Source organism: Uloborus diversus, chromosome 1, assembly GCF_026930045.1.
Source record: "Uloborus diversus isolate 005 chromosome 1, Udiv.v.3.1, whole genome shotgun sequence".
Taxonomy (NCBI): Eukaryota; Metazoa; Arthropoda; class Arachnida; order Araneae; family Uloboridae; genus Uloborus; species Uloborus diversus.
In genome coordinates, this window is record NC_072731.1 from 255,592,649 (window position 1) to 255,607,910 (window position 15,262).

At 35.8% G+C, this 15,262-nt stretch overlaps 1 protein-coding gene across 1 annotated transcript in view; it reads left to right on the forward strand.

Annotated features, from left to right (window-relative positions):
- LOC129220235 (atrial natriuretic peptide receptor 2-like) overlaps positions 1 to 13,739 on the forward strand; it is a 93,553-nt gene extending 79,814 nt beyond the window's left edge. The window contains exons 20-24 of the mRNA XM_054854604.1: positions 1,115 to 1,183; positions 2,666 to 2,840; positions 5,026 to 5,124; positions 9,294 to 9,385; positions 12,683 to 13,739. Coding sequence (XP_054710579.1) covers positions 1,115 to 1,183; positions 2,666 to 2,840; positions 5,026 to 5,124; positions 9,294 to 9,385; positions 12,683 to 12,802 — 555 coding nt within the window. The 3' untranslated portion in view covers positions 12,803 to 13,739. The remainder of the gene's footprint in view (positions 1 to 1,114; positions 1,184 to 2,665; positions 2,841 to 5,025; positions 5,125 to 9,293; positions 9,386 to 12,682) is intronic.
- Positions 13,740 to 15,262: the final 1,523 nt, after the last annotated feature.

Genomic DNA, 15,262 nt, shown 5'->3' on the forward strand with positions numbered 1-15,262 from the left:
AGAGTTGGAATTCGAAGGTTAAAAAGTATGGGAATTGGATTCAGTCACTTTCCATCAAAGAGCGCCTTTGATGCCAAAACTTTGCCAATCGGAGTCGGACTGATTATGGAGTAAAAGGGTCGGAGTCAAAGGTTGTCAAACTCCCGAAGTTGAAATAAGACTGCTTTTGATGTAAGAGTCGGACTCGGAGTCGAAGGCTCACATATTTCCAGAGTTGGAGTGGAGTCGAACTGATTTTGGGGTAAAAGAGTCGGAAGTAAGGTTAAGAAGGTTAAAAAATGCAAGAGCTGGAGGGAGTCGGTCATTTTCCATCTCAAAGTCCGCAACTTGCCAATGCTTGCGGTGTAGGAGTCGGACTGATTTGGGAGTGAAAGAATCGGAGTCAAAGGCTTTAAAATTCCTGGAGTCGGAATAAGACTGATTTTGGAGTAAGAGTCGAAGTCGAAGGCTCTCAAATTCCCGGAGTCGGAGTCGGACTGATTTTGGGGTAAAAGATTCGGAATTGGAGCCGTGAATAGAAGATTAAAAATTGAAAGAGTTGGAGTCGATCATTTTCCATCTGTAAGTCCGCAACGTGCCAATTCTTGGGGAGTCGGAGTCGGACTAGTTTTCGAGCAAAAAGGGGGGGGGGAGTTGAAGGCTCTCGAATTCCCGGAGTCGGAATTGAACTGATTTTGGAGTAAGAGTCGGACTCGGAGTCAAAGGCTTTCCGATTCCCTGACTCGGAGTCGAACTGGTTTTGGGGAAAAAGAGTCGGAATTGGAGTTCGGGAGTAGGAGGTTAAAAAATACCCGAGTTGGAATCAGTTATTTTGCAACCAAGTCCGCAACTTTGCTAATATCTGCGGAGTTGGAATCGGACTGATTTTGGCGTAAAGGAGTCGAAATCGGAGTCAAAGGCTCCCAAATTCCTGGAGTCGGAATCGGTCCTTAACCCTCCGACTCCGCAGCGTTGGAAAAAACGCACGAAAAAATTGTTGTGCGCGCGTTCCCAATAATCCAGCATTTTTGCAAACTCTGCCGCTTTTCAGTCTACATTAGGTTGAGTTTTTGAGACTCAACTGTAGTCGTAATCCTAATCAACTAACGCATCTCATTTTTCATTTCTTTAATAGGTGGTTGACTTTCTGAATGATCTTTACACTTGTTTCGATGCGATTATCAACGACTTCGATGTATATAAGGTAAGATTGCAGAAGAGACAATTTAAATTTTGTTAGCTTTTACTAATAAAAACTGTTTTGCAGACATTTGCTTTTTTGTTTTGCAACGGCTTGAATTTTTTACAATACATTAATTCTCCCTAAAAAAAAAGCAGTACAGTATGCTCCCGATTATCCGTGTGCGCATTATCCGGTTTGCGGATTATCCGTGCATCATTTCGGAATCACACTTTTCTAAAGCTTTGATGATGTTATCGATAATAACGATAACATCATTGAGGAAGTTAAAGAAATCGAAGGTTTCGAATCAGTTGACGCTGAAAATGTCGAAGAGTGGTTTAAAAGCGACGAATGTGAATCAGGATTTCAATGTCTAACTGACGAAAATATCATTGAACCTGTTACTGAATCAAACGCAAGTGATGATACCGAAAACAAAGATGAAGAACATGAATACAATTTCACATTCTACTGCTCTAGAATCTGTGGGACATTTATTGGATTACATGAGTGAGAGAAGTTATGATTACGGAGAAATAATTGCAGTAAGAAAAATTCGTACGGACATACGCAACAATTTAAACAAACAAAGAAAACAAAAATGTATCAGCGATTTTTTTTAAGCAATACATTTCGAACAAAAGTTCCTGGTTTGTGTGAGTATATACATAGTTTTTTCTAATTTACCCTTAAATTGTTACCCTGCATAATGATTTTTCGGATTGTCCGTGTTTTTCGATTATCCGTGCTACGCCGCCCGGTGATACGGATAAGCGGGAGTATACTGTATTCCGATTTCAGAAATGCATGCCAGGGTAAAGGTTAAAAACAATCAGAGGCACACTGTACTAGTTTTCCGAAATTTAACTGCTTGCAAAGAAAATTTCACGAAACAACACAAGTTTTTCGTTACTTTTCTACCTTACTTTTTAACATACACTGTTATTTGGAGTAACCTATCAATGTATTAAATTGCAATATCATAATCAAATTTTAGTCTTTAGAAAGCCTCCTTCTCTTTCTCTTTCTTCATTTTCCCCCAGAAAAGGAATTTCCCATTGTTTTCTTTTCCTATGCTTCAAGATTCCTTAAATTTTGCTATAAATCTTAAGGGAAAGAGAGTTTTTTATTAAATAAATACGGAGAAGGATTGTACTGAAATTTCACTTTCTAAAGCAATGAAAAGGCTGATGAATATGGAATAAGCTTAAGGTCTCGATATAAATATTTTTTTATTCTGTTTTAAGAAGAAAATTCCCTGATTCTCAATTCTATAATTGGGGCAAACATAACCTGGCAACACCACAAGGATCTGCATAGCTCTCACGATGCTGCCAGTTTAGGTTTGCTCCAACTAGAACAATATTTGTTCCAAAAAAAAAAAATACAACTTACAAAAATTTCATCTTTTTTACTAAAAATTATGTACGTTAAATCCTCCCACTTGAGAATATCCTGTGTTAAGCCAATGATTTCTTCTGAATGATGTATACTCTCTCGCAGGTCGAGACTATTGGTGATGCCTACATGGTGGTTTCTGGCCTTCCAGACAGGAATGGCTTACGACATGCAAAGGAAATTGCGAGAATGTCTCTGGCTCTGCTAAGAGCCGTGACGTCCTTTCAAATCAGGCACATGCCCGAGGACAAAGTCAAGCTGAGAATAGGTCTACATTCAGGTAAGTTACATTCAGGTTTTTAAAAAATGTTTTAAAAAAAAATCAATAAAAAAAACTAGCTGATGTGTTCATCACATGACTTCCTTTTACGCCAATTTAATGATAATAGTGTCTTGGAGTAAGCATAAATTAAATATTTTCACTCCTAGTTTCTTGCGAACCGAAGCAAAAAAACGTTTCACACAGATTTATTTCCCCATTCTTGGCAATTTTAATGTGATTCCGTGATTAACGCTTTAAATATCACCAATATTGGCTAAATTAAAACCAGGTTTCAAAATTTAAAAAAAAAATTCCAAATTTTTCGCCAAGTTGGCGACAAAACTTGGCGGTCAAAAGCTTGGCGATACATCGCCAAGTGTTTGACAAATTATAACACCACTTGAGTTAGCATTGAAATTAACAATGATTTTCCCCCAAATAGGTGTAAAAGACCCTCTTAGGAACATCCGAATGCAACCAAAAGGGAAGTTGCACAACTAGACCTTATTAGGAGTCTACGTACCGAATTTCAACTTTCTAGGACATACCTTTTTTGAGCTATGCGAGATACATACGTATATGCACACATACGCACATACATACACATACACACATGCGCACATATGACGTACATACGAACGTCTCGAAAACTCGTTGTAATCAACTCGGGGATCGTCAAAATAGATATTTCGGGTGTCTGTATGTTCCTAGGCATATATCCACGTGTGGTCGGGTCGGAAAAAAAACTCAACATTCATTCGGGGGAGAGCAAAATGGAAATTAAGGCCGATTTTTGAGTGAGTATTTTTTTGCGGATACAATACTTCCTTTTTTGTAAAAGGAAGTAAAAGTGATAAACTGTTTGCTGTTGGATTCTAAAACAAATATCTAACGCAAATTTCATCAAAACCAAAATAGTTCATAATCATACCTCCATAGGAAGTTGTACCTTATTTATATAAAAAAAAGTTCTCTAAACATTATGAATGACTTAAGTATGAAAAATTTTAACCTAATTAATTTAATAGCATAGATAGTTATAAGATATCCAACAAGAAGGTAAATTCAGGAAATGCACCTTAGTTTGGTACGTGTTATACGCCTATCATTTTAACATTCGTATTGAAGATTTATAATATGAAATATTTTATTTAAAAGAGCTAACTTTTAGCTAATGCTAAGTCAATATTTGATTCACAGAATCGTGGGAGAAGAGAAGAAAAAAATTGCAATAAGTTGTAAGTATGTAAGTAATAATATGTAAGTATATAAGTAGGAAGTATATAAGTAAGTAATAAGTTGTAAGTAAATTTAGGAAATGCACTTTGGTTTGGTACGTGTTATACGCCTATCATTTTAACATTCGTATTGAATATTTTTCATCCGATTATGAAATATTTTACTTAAAACAGCTACTTTTTAGCTAATGCCAAGTCAATATTTTATTCACAGAATCGTGGGAGAATAACAAAATTGCAATAAGTTGTAAGTTAAAAAGTATTATTTCAGCAATTTCCTGTTCAAGGAACTAAATATTTCATTTGTCAAAAGGATTAACTTCTTTCGACGATATTTAGTAATGGGGTGGTTTCTATCAGTCAAACGTTCTACTTTTAACCTGAAATTGATAGAATAAGGGAAAAAAAATAACATGGAGCGGGAAAAACTTTCATTTTCCAAATAGTTATTTTTAAATTAATTTCTTAAATGTCCGATTTTGAAAATAAGGCGTGGTCTTTATGACGTCACAAATGATGTCATTTGGCGCATGTGTACACAGCTTTTCCACGGTATGATAATCAAGAAGCGAGTTAAATATTACGCTCTACGCTTGCTATCAACCCTACCGTTGTCAGTACATGTGAGTAAAGAAACGAAGTAAATATTGTGTGTTCTGTGAATGGCAAAAGTGAATGGCATTTCATCATTTGTGATGTCATCAGCAGAAGCGTAAACAATGAAAGCGCACGGATTTAAAAAAAAATTTCTAAATATTAAACTTTGTCAAATCATTTAAAAAATGGTCAGATCTTATGTTTTTAAGCATGCTCTTTCAGAAAAAAATACTTTTAAAATTTTGGAAACGACCTCATTGAAAATAGTTTACAAGTGGTCTAAATCAAGATCCGTTAAAAAATTCTACTTATGTGTTGACTATAGATATGAAAATTGACAAATGGAATTTTTTTGCTTTTTCTTCCAGGTCCGTGCTGCGCAGGTGTGGTTGGACAGAAAATGCCCCGCTATTGTTTATTCGGAGACACCATCAACACTGCTTCCAGAATGGAGTCTACTGGAGAACGTGAGTACATTTACAATCTTTTAGCAATACTTTCTCGTACCAGTGCATGTTTTCCCATTCGTCTTTTAAAAAATATTGTATTATTTATTTATTTATTCATTTAAGAGTACATCTAATCTTTTGGCGAATTGTACATCATGCTGTAAGCATGTAACATTTGAAAAACGAGCTGATGTGTGCATCACATGACTTCCTTTTACGCCAATTTAATGTTATTTCCCCATTATTGGATAATGTAATGTGATTCAATAGTTAACTCTTTAAATATCACCAACAGTGGCCAAATTAAAACCAGATTTTAAAAAAAATCGCCAAATTTGTCGCCAAGTAGGCGTCAAAACTTGGCGACCAAAAGATTGGCGATATATCGCCAAGTATCCACCAAACTATAACACCACTTGAATTGGCATCGAAATTAACAATGATTTCCCCCCAAAAAGGTGTGAAACATCCCCTTTGGAACATCCGAATGCAACCAAAAAAAGAGGTGCACAACTAGACCCAACTAGGAGTCTACGTACCAAATTTCAACTTTCTAGGACATATTGTTCTCTAGTTATGCGACATACATACGCACATACATACATACATACATATGTACATACGGACGTCACGAGAAAAGTCGTTGTAATTAACTCGGAGAATGTCATAATGGATATTTCGGGTGCCTATACGTTCTTAGGCACTTATCCGCGTGTGGTCGGGTTGAAAAAAAAACTTCGAGGGTGAGCAAACTGGAAATCATAAGGCCAAATTTTGAGTGAAAATTGTTTCGCGAATACAATACTTCCTTTGTGAAAGGAAGTAAAAAGACTACATCATTTCTCAAAGAGAAATTCTTAAGTTTATCATTTCTCGCGATGACGTCCCTTTTGCCCTGGGATGTGGATAGACTTGTGGATAGGACAAGGTACTTGGGATCGGAAATTCTCAGGCTCATAAAAAGCCAGTGGCGCGGCTAAATAGACTTCACGCGCAACTCGTTCGTCAAAGCAGTGGGTCCAAAAGTCCTGTAGGTTTCCGGTAGTATTTACCTTTGTGATGGTTCCTGGGGACTTTCTCTCCCCTTCAGAATTTTGGCTAAATTGCGGAGGTTGTTGTAAATGGTGGCGCCATTTATCGATGTCAAAGTCTGAGCCATGTACTAGTGGAAGTCTCAATTTTTCTGAAATTGCTCCCCTCTGTCGGGGGTGACTGACACTTCCGACATTCTAAAGTCCCCTTAAGAAGCATTTCAAACATAAGCAATATAGTTCGAACATTATTTTAATTAATAAGTATCTGCTATAAGCTACCAATTTTGTCGCCAAGATCCATAAATTGAAACTCTAAATACAAATAAATGAAATCTGTAAAAGGCATTTCTCAGCTACGACATTATCAATGCAGGGAAAATGGCATGCCTTAGCTTCAGCTCACGAGGGCAAGTTGTTTTCCTTATATTGACGCCAAACTGGCTGTGAAAAAACCTGTCCTAGTAATCACCTATTCGGACATGTACGAAGAATAAATTTCGAAAACATACTCTAGAAATATATTCTTAATAATTATTATAGTACTTCGAAATTATTTATATTTTGGTGACGAACAAATGATAGTCGTTTATAGTTACGTATTTCCATTTATCTAGGAAGGTAACGCAACTAAGACACGCTATAATAAATTCAGTAGCGTACATAAACTTCGGTGCGCCCCCTCCCCAGCAAGATTTATAAGTGCCCGCACGGAGCAGAATCATCCTGGAAAATGACGTTTGGAACTGAAGTAAAGTGATCCCGGATAGAAGGAACCAATTTCTACACCAAAATGCCAATATGCACCTTGAGCGATCACTGTTCCTTTCACAAAGTGAAGCCCACCAACTTCTTGATCAGAAATACATCCCCAAATCATCTGATACGGGATGCTTGACTGTTGAATGAAATCGGGATGATATTCCTCTCCTTTGCGGCGCGGGTGATGCAATTTTTTTACCACCACTGTATAATGCACATTTATGCCATTTAATTTCTTTTGTGAAGTATTAAATCTGATTCAAAATCTTACTACCCTTATTCGTCGAGCATTGCAGTACAACATAAACGTACGAAATTTTTATCTGTCGCGATGATGGAATAAACTTTTACTGAATTCAGCTGGGTCACTTTTGAAAATACCCTACTCGTAGCACTACTGAGTTTTGTACCAATGTGAGTGGAATCTGGAATTTTTAGTAAACTTTCTCCGAACAAAAAGTGGGGAGCCCCGAAATAAGCCCAAGCTTTCCCTAATTTCAGAGGCTAATCGGGCCCTGACTCGATGAGTTTCTTGTTTCTATACTGACTCCTGTCCCCCGGAATCGAATTTTTTTTATACCCGAGCCTCTCGACTTTACACAATGGGGTTGTTTCCTTCAGTCAAAAGTAGTACTTTTAGTCACTGAAATTGATAAATAAGCAAAAAAAATAACATGGACCTAGAAAATTCCTTCATTTTCCCAACAGTTATTTTAATTATTTTTTTTTTAATGTCCGATTTTTCAAACAAGGCGTGGTCTTGATGACGTCACAATTGATGCTCTTTGGCGCATCTTTGTACCGCGTTTCCACGTTATGATAATCAAGAAGCGAATTAAAATTGCGCTCTACGCTTGCTATCAACCATGTCGTTGCCAGTACATGTGAGTAAAGATGCGAATTAAATATTTTTCTGTGAATGGCAACACAGAATGGCATTTCATCATTTGTGATATCATCGGCAGAAGCCGTAAACAATAAAAGAGCACCCATTTAAATATTTGTTTAAAAATATTAAACTTAAACAAGTTATTTAAAAAATGGTCAGATCCTATGTTTTTGAGCATGCTCTTTCAGAAAAAAAAAATACTTTTAAAATTTTGGACACGACCCCCTTCTCTTTAGACAAAACATCTTCCAGCATACAACAAACCTCTGCGAGCTTGTCCTTCCTCCTAGGCGGTGGCGTGTGTGTGCGCTTAATGAAACGTAATTATAAACGTGTGCTTAGGCATGTGTGTAGGCGCTTGTGTGTGCTTGTGTACGTTTGTGTGTGTGTGTGTGTGTGTGTGTGTGTAGGACGAAGACGTCTCCGCCCAGGAGGAGCGGAAGCCGGCTGACAGTGCTTCTGGCGGAAGCCCAGAACCAGAGGAGTAGCGCCGGTGGACAGTGGTGCTCGCAGAGACCTTGGATCCAAAAAACAAAGAAACATCAACTGTTGTCAAGCGAGAGTAATAAGAAATTCATTGATTACAGTAGACCCTCGTTTTACGCGGGGGTTACGTTCCACGGAAATGCCTCGTAAAACCAAACCGCGTAAATTGAGAGCTAATATAGTAGTGTTAATATAGGCGTTAGAGGTTTCGTAGATAAAAAAAAAACTACTTCATTCTAGTGATGACGAACTGTATAATAAGTTTAATGTGTACTTATATCGATTTTTATGCACAACATGCGTAAAGAAAACAAATTAATTTCGTGTTCTGTTTATAAAGAGGAGCTGGCAATGATAGTCTTTTGACAGTCATTAAGAATTTTTCTCTGTAATTCTTTGCCGAACATTAACGCATCCATGACCACTTGCGTCACATTTCCATGATAGAATCTTCCTTCTCTAACAAATCAGAAAGATCATTTCTGTTGTCTAGGTATGGCTCAAAATTTTCAATGTGAACGTTTTTGGTTGTGTGTCACCGATGTCGGTATCCTCGTTGGGTTTGTCCGCCTTTGTCACTTCTAAAAGCTCTTCCAGTGAGTTCTGAACTGTGTGAGTTCAATAACTTTACTTCTGGAAAGAGCTCTGGAACCAATCGCATAAAATGTCTCCAGGGGTCCAAGCTCGATTATTAGCTCGCTAAAATGCAGCTGATTACGCGTCATCTGCAATCTTTAGGAGTTTGGATTTTGAAAGAGAGGAAAATGTTATCTATTTACATTGCCGCATCCGCGTAAAACCAAAACTCACCACGTAAAATAAAATAAAGGTGCCAAATCTTAAACCGCGTATGATCGAAACCGCGTAAAATAAAACTGCGTAAAACGAGAGTCTACCGTACTTAAAAAAAAATAGCTCAAATGTGATTTAGTTACATCTCTTGCATGTTTCCTGATACAAAAATGTTTGCTCAATAGAAACAATCCATACGGCTTGTAATCCTTATTTTTTAATTCCAGCTTTGAAAATTCACGTAAGTCCAAACACAAAAGTGGCATTGGATTATTTTGGAAACTTTCAACTGGTTCCACGAGAAGAAATAGAAGTTAAGGTAGGTCTTATCGTTTATTTCCTTCGATTTTTTATTTTCAGTACATTCGTTTATTGTTATTCATTCAAGTATGATTTGAAAATGTTTACAATGCATTCTTTTTTTATAAGAAAAATTCTGACTGTTACTAGAACTTTGTAAGTTATTAGTTTTTTATTTCTAGTTTTTTATTCTAGTTTATTAGTTATTCAATATTTTTCCTCATTTATTATCGTAGCTATTACATTATTGAATAATGATATTTGTTTTAATCACTTGAAAAAAATCTACACTCGAAGTTCAAATTTTTAGGAATGCGACAAAATTAACGTTGAGCTTTTTTTTTTTTTTTAATATATCACACTTGGTACATACATAGGACCTCCAACGGTCCAAGATATTGAAAATTTTTGTTGCAATGATGCATGAATACGATAAAATGTATTGTTTCTGGTTCATTTTCCCTTATTTCCTTTTAAAGGAAGTTTTGAAAATACTAGCTACATTTACGTTTGTTTATAATTTGATTTATTAAAACGCAAAATAATAATAACAACTAGCTGCGTGCCCGGCGTTGCACGGGCTACTTAAAAAATAAAAGAGATGTCCAATTGATGTTTTTGTATTACTCTGACATCAGTTTCTAAAGCGCTAAGGAGTAAATAAATACGCGTAATGCAAGGTTTGCAAACCACCAGTAGAGCATATTTCTGGGAAATATCTCTTTAACGTTAATCATAGTTATCAATGATACAAGTTATGAGTATTTTCAATTAGCACAAAAGATGAAAATCTATGCATTATCAACTATAATCTGCGCTCACGTTAAAATGAATTACATGTGATAGACTATATCTGAAATATTTATGCACAATTACAATCAGCTTTTTGCATAAAATGACACACACTTTTTGGTTGATTACGTGAAACTAAAGCACCAAGACTAAATAAATACCAATAAGCATTAATTTAATACCAAGTCATCAGATTCCAAATTAGCTTTAGTTAAAATCTTTAAAAACAATCTTGCTTGTTCAACTCTGTTTCCCACTTAAAGAAATCCAAACAATCTTAATTTAACATGTTCTTTTAACGATACAAACTGTATTTCAAAAATAGAAACAGGAAGGAAAAAGAGAGTTATTACAATTCGAAAACTCACCCATGTGACGGGGAAAAGTCCAACAAAATAAACATAATTAGTCGCACATCCTAAATGTACCAAAATATGAGGCCGGTGAATGATAAACTAAACATAGCTAAAGAAACAACCTTCATATGCTGAAAAGAGTTAAGAACGTTGAATGTAAAAAATAAAAAAAGGACAGACGATAAAATAAAGGCTATGTTCGAATAGAGCAACCAATTTTAAACAAATTTAAAATGAAATTCTAGATGGAAACGTTGTTTTAAGATTTGGACAGCAGCCAAAAAAATCTCTTTTAAAACAATTATAAGGATTTTACTTGCTCACCCATATACACAATGGCAACAGAAAAGAAATAAAAATTCCCGAATAACGTTATGTTAATTAACGTTATAATTAATATTTCCGCTAATTAAAGTCGCACAATAACGAAATTGGTCCCATTGTTTTCCTTGGAAAATTTCAAAATGATCGGTATCTCGTTTGACTCTCGATTCGCAGCGGTTCTTGAGAAGATCGATCATCAGACAGACGGACGCGAACAGATTTTAATATTATAGTGGATAATACTAATACAGAAAAAAAATAGTAATGGTGATAATAATAATAATGCGATAATGATGGTGACAGTGACGACGATGACGATGATGATAATAATCAATGATAATAATAAAAAATAATTAATACTAATTATAATAATAATAAATATCCTTAGAGGAAAGAAGGAAATTTGTGTTTAAAATTTCAGCACAACAAATCCATTTTATTACCGATATTTAAAGTTTCTGAATTGGCACAGTATTTTTCGGTATCATACCAGGGTCTTTTAAAAAATAATGCATCTTTTTTATCCTGACATATTATTAGGTTGGCAATATCTCTTCACAAGCCTTCAATTTAGTTCTACTTCTTGACAATGACGTAGTACCAAAGTCGCGGAAACTTTTTCATTCCGCAATTTTTTACTGATTGATTGTAACATACGCACATACGCACATACATACGTACATACGGACGTCACGAGAAAATTCGTTGTAATTAACTCGGGGGTCGTCAAAATGGATATTTTGGGTGTCTGTACGTTTCTAGGCATATATCCACGTGTGGTTGGGTCGGAAAAAAAACTCAACATTAATTCGGGGGTGAGCAAAATGGAAATTAAGGTCGAATTTTGAGTGAAAATTTTTTCACGAATACAATACTTCCTTTTTTGGAAAAGGAAGTAAAAAAACTGCATGACCGATGGTTCCCTCACAACTAAATTGAAGAGATCAGGGAAAGAATGGGATATGCCACCAGTGATGTTCCCATCAATTTTTCTGAGGGTATACTCCCAGTAATCCATTACGCACAATATGTGTATGCGATCATATACATAATACGTTATAATATGAAAATTTTTGAAGCTTGAGGGTATACGCTATAGGTCTGAAAAATGTTTGAGAGTATACGGCGTATATGGAGTTATACCTATGGGACACCACTGTATGTACCACTGTTTGTATAGTAGGCCAACTTCCAACTAATAAAAAATATCTGTAGAATTTTTCAAAGGCGTTATACGTTCTATATTCTGTAATTCTAAAGTCAGATATGGTTTTTTTCCAAATGATACAATCCATTGCCGTGTTTATTTCAATTTGAGTTATGAGAAACAAAATTTTTGATTGAAAAGTCACTTTTTGTGGCTTGTCACATTTCTGCCCCGAGCCCTTCAATTGCTGAACCGCCTACGAAACTAAGTTGAAATAAATTAAGGGAGGACGACTTTTCCATTTCCTGTGCACATTTCTTTTATAGATGGATGATGTCGTATTCGATGAAATTGAAAAGCTTCCCAGTCATCTGGACACGTCATTAAGGGACCACACGTTCAAGGACATCGCCAACTAAATAAAATCTCAGAAAAAAATGAATGCATCATCTTTGACACGACCCTAGTGATTTCGAAATATAAATGAAATCGATAACCCAATTTTTATTTGCATAGAACAGTACTAAATCTAAACCTTATTGGAACTGTTCTTCCTGTAGTGTTGCAACGACTCCACATCATTTCACTTAATTCCGTTTTTAAAAATTCTTTACAGAACTTTTTTTGGAGAGTTTGAAGCTTCTCCAATTTGAATTTATACGACTAAGTGCGTCATTGTGCTTTGTGCTTTTCACAGGGAAAAGGGAAGATGCAAACGTACTGGCTCGTGGCCGAGAAAGAATCTTCAAGGGTGTCAGCATCACCAGCAGTGCAGAAAAGAAGTAAAGGAAGTGGAAGTGCAAAAAGAAGGAGGTGATAAGACTACAAAACGACACAATCGTTTGATGAAAATTACTCATGTTGGACATTGCGCGAGAAATTATTTCTATTGCTAATCATGATCTGAAACTCCAAGTCGGATATGAATGTTTTATAAAAGGGAACTCACAGTGAAACAGAATATGTGCAAAATCATACATTGAACATCTTTTACTACTAAGTTAAAATGTCTTTTTATTTGTAGTTTTTAACATAGAGCAAAAAGGGAATCAAAATTTTAACATGTTCATACTGTCATCTATCGCAGATATCAGATATTATTGTAGGAGAAAAAGCTTATTTTTGTGTCCTGCCATCACTCACTTTGTCACGAAATATCAAAGTGTTCATGTACGAGGGTCCTGGGGCGGAGCCCCGTACCCTGTGGTGTAAGCTGATTGGTGAACTTCAGGCGCAGATGGATCTGTTTCCTGTCCGTTTTTGACAACTACTTTTTGAGGCAAATGTGGTAGGTATTTAGTATTACGGAGGCAGCGGCATAACTAAGTCTGGCCCGCTACTTAATGTATAATATTTCAGTAAAGAGCTTCATGCTTTAAAAACTATATGGTTTACGGAAACCCTTGGTATCTTTCCACTTCTTAAACGCTTTGCTCATCAGCAAGTTAAAGAATAATGATTTTATGACAAATTTTTTAAAAATGAATCAAAACATTTTTGATGATCAGAGATTCCCATCAGGCAGTCTACGGACTCCTATTAGTCCACAAGCGTTTATTAAGGAAGCAAAGAGTCGTTTTCAAAGTTGTATTTAAGAGGGGACATATAGAGTTTGGGTCCCTCTCGAAACATTGTAAAAATTACAGCTTGTATATTAGGGACTAAAGCACTTTTAACAAATTTTGGAAAAGATTTCATAATATTTGGCTTGGGTCCTTCCCGAAATAAATTCCAATACACGCTCCTGACTCTCGTTTTCAAAATTCAACTTCACTGTCTTCCTCTTCTTTTATAGCTTAATGTTCAGGTTGTCTTTAATGAGGACTACAATCTTAGGTGATGTTTCGCCTCCCTTACATTTGTTATACATTTATTCCATGAAGCACAGAACATGAAAGAATTAACAGCACAAAAAAGGGCATCCACCTCGAGAGAGGGTGGGTCTTGACTTTTAGCTAAGCGGCACAAGAAACAATATTACTCACACATATCGAACAAAGTGGTTGTTCCACCGAGAAAGAAAAGAAAAAAATCTGTATTTCCACTCTGTACAGTTCGGTACCAACGTCTGTACAGTTTAACTGACACACGAAAATCTTAATAAAATAACTGTCTAAATTCTTTTTCAAGCAAAAAAACTCCTTTTGTACAGTTCATCTTTATCTTCTTGACTAATAATAAAGCTGAAAGTCTCTCTGTCAGTCTGGATATCGGGATCTCTGTCTGGATATCGGGATCACTGTGACGCGCATAGCGCCTAGACCGTTCGGCCGATTTTCATGAAATTTGGCACAGAATTAGTTTAAAGCATGGGGGAGGGGGTGCACCTCGAAGCGATTTTTCAAAAATTCAATTTTGTTCTTTTTCTATTCCAATTTTAGGAAAATTTTACCGAGCAAATAATCACAACGTGGAAAAGTAAATTACCAAATTATCATAACGTGGAACCGTAACATGGACAAGCAAATGAACATAGCCAATTGGCGAGAAATTCATCGTCCACTATTTGTAAATATACATGAGAACCAAATGGCCTTTTAATTTTCTACTACGGGCAAAGCCGTAGTTGAAAATAAAATAGGAAGTCCAAAATTTAATTGTACTAGTGTATTCGACTGAAAAAGTTGACTTCCTTAACAAATCCTGCGCCATCTGAAATAACAGCAATATTTCGAGCATACCTGACATTTTTACTTTCAATTTAGAGACTGTGTCAAGAAAGCTGTTGGGGGAAAAATGTTATGCATGAAAATCATAAAGCGTGTTGAATTCGGAGGCTGCTAAAATCACTTTGTATATAGAACAGATTTGATGAAATTATTTACCAAAAACAGTGAATGTTGTACAAAATTTCTCTGAAAAGTTATTTCAATGTTATCTGCGGCAGCAAATTTAAAGAGTACTTGAAATGTCATATTCTAACTGAGAAAATGTTCTGTGTTGCTAAAGATTTATGTGTTATTTGTATTCAATGTAAATTCATAAAAATCAATAAATCACTACTGATCATTCTCTCCCATCAGAACTAATAAACTGTACAGCCAACTTTGAAGATACAGTAGACCCTCGTTTTACGCGAGGGTTACGTTCCGCGGAAATCGAAACCGCGTAAATTGAGACGTAATAGCAGTGTTAAAATAGGGGTTTAGTTCCGTTGATAACAAAATACTTCATTCTAGTGACGACTAATTGATATTACGTTTAATGTTGTACTTATATCGACTTTTATGAGCAACATGCATAAAGAAAACATAAATTAATTTCGTGTTCTGTTTAT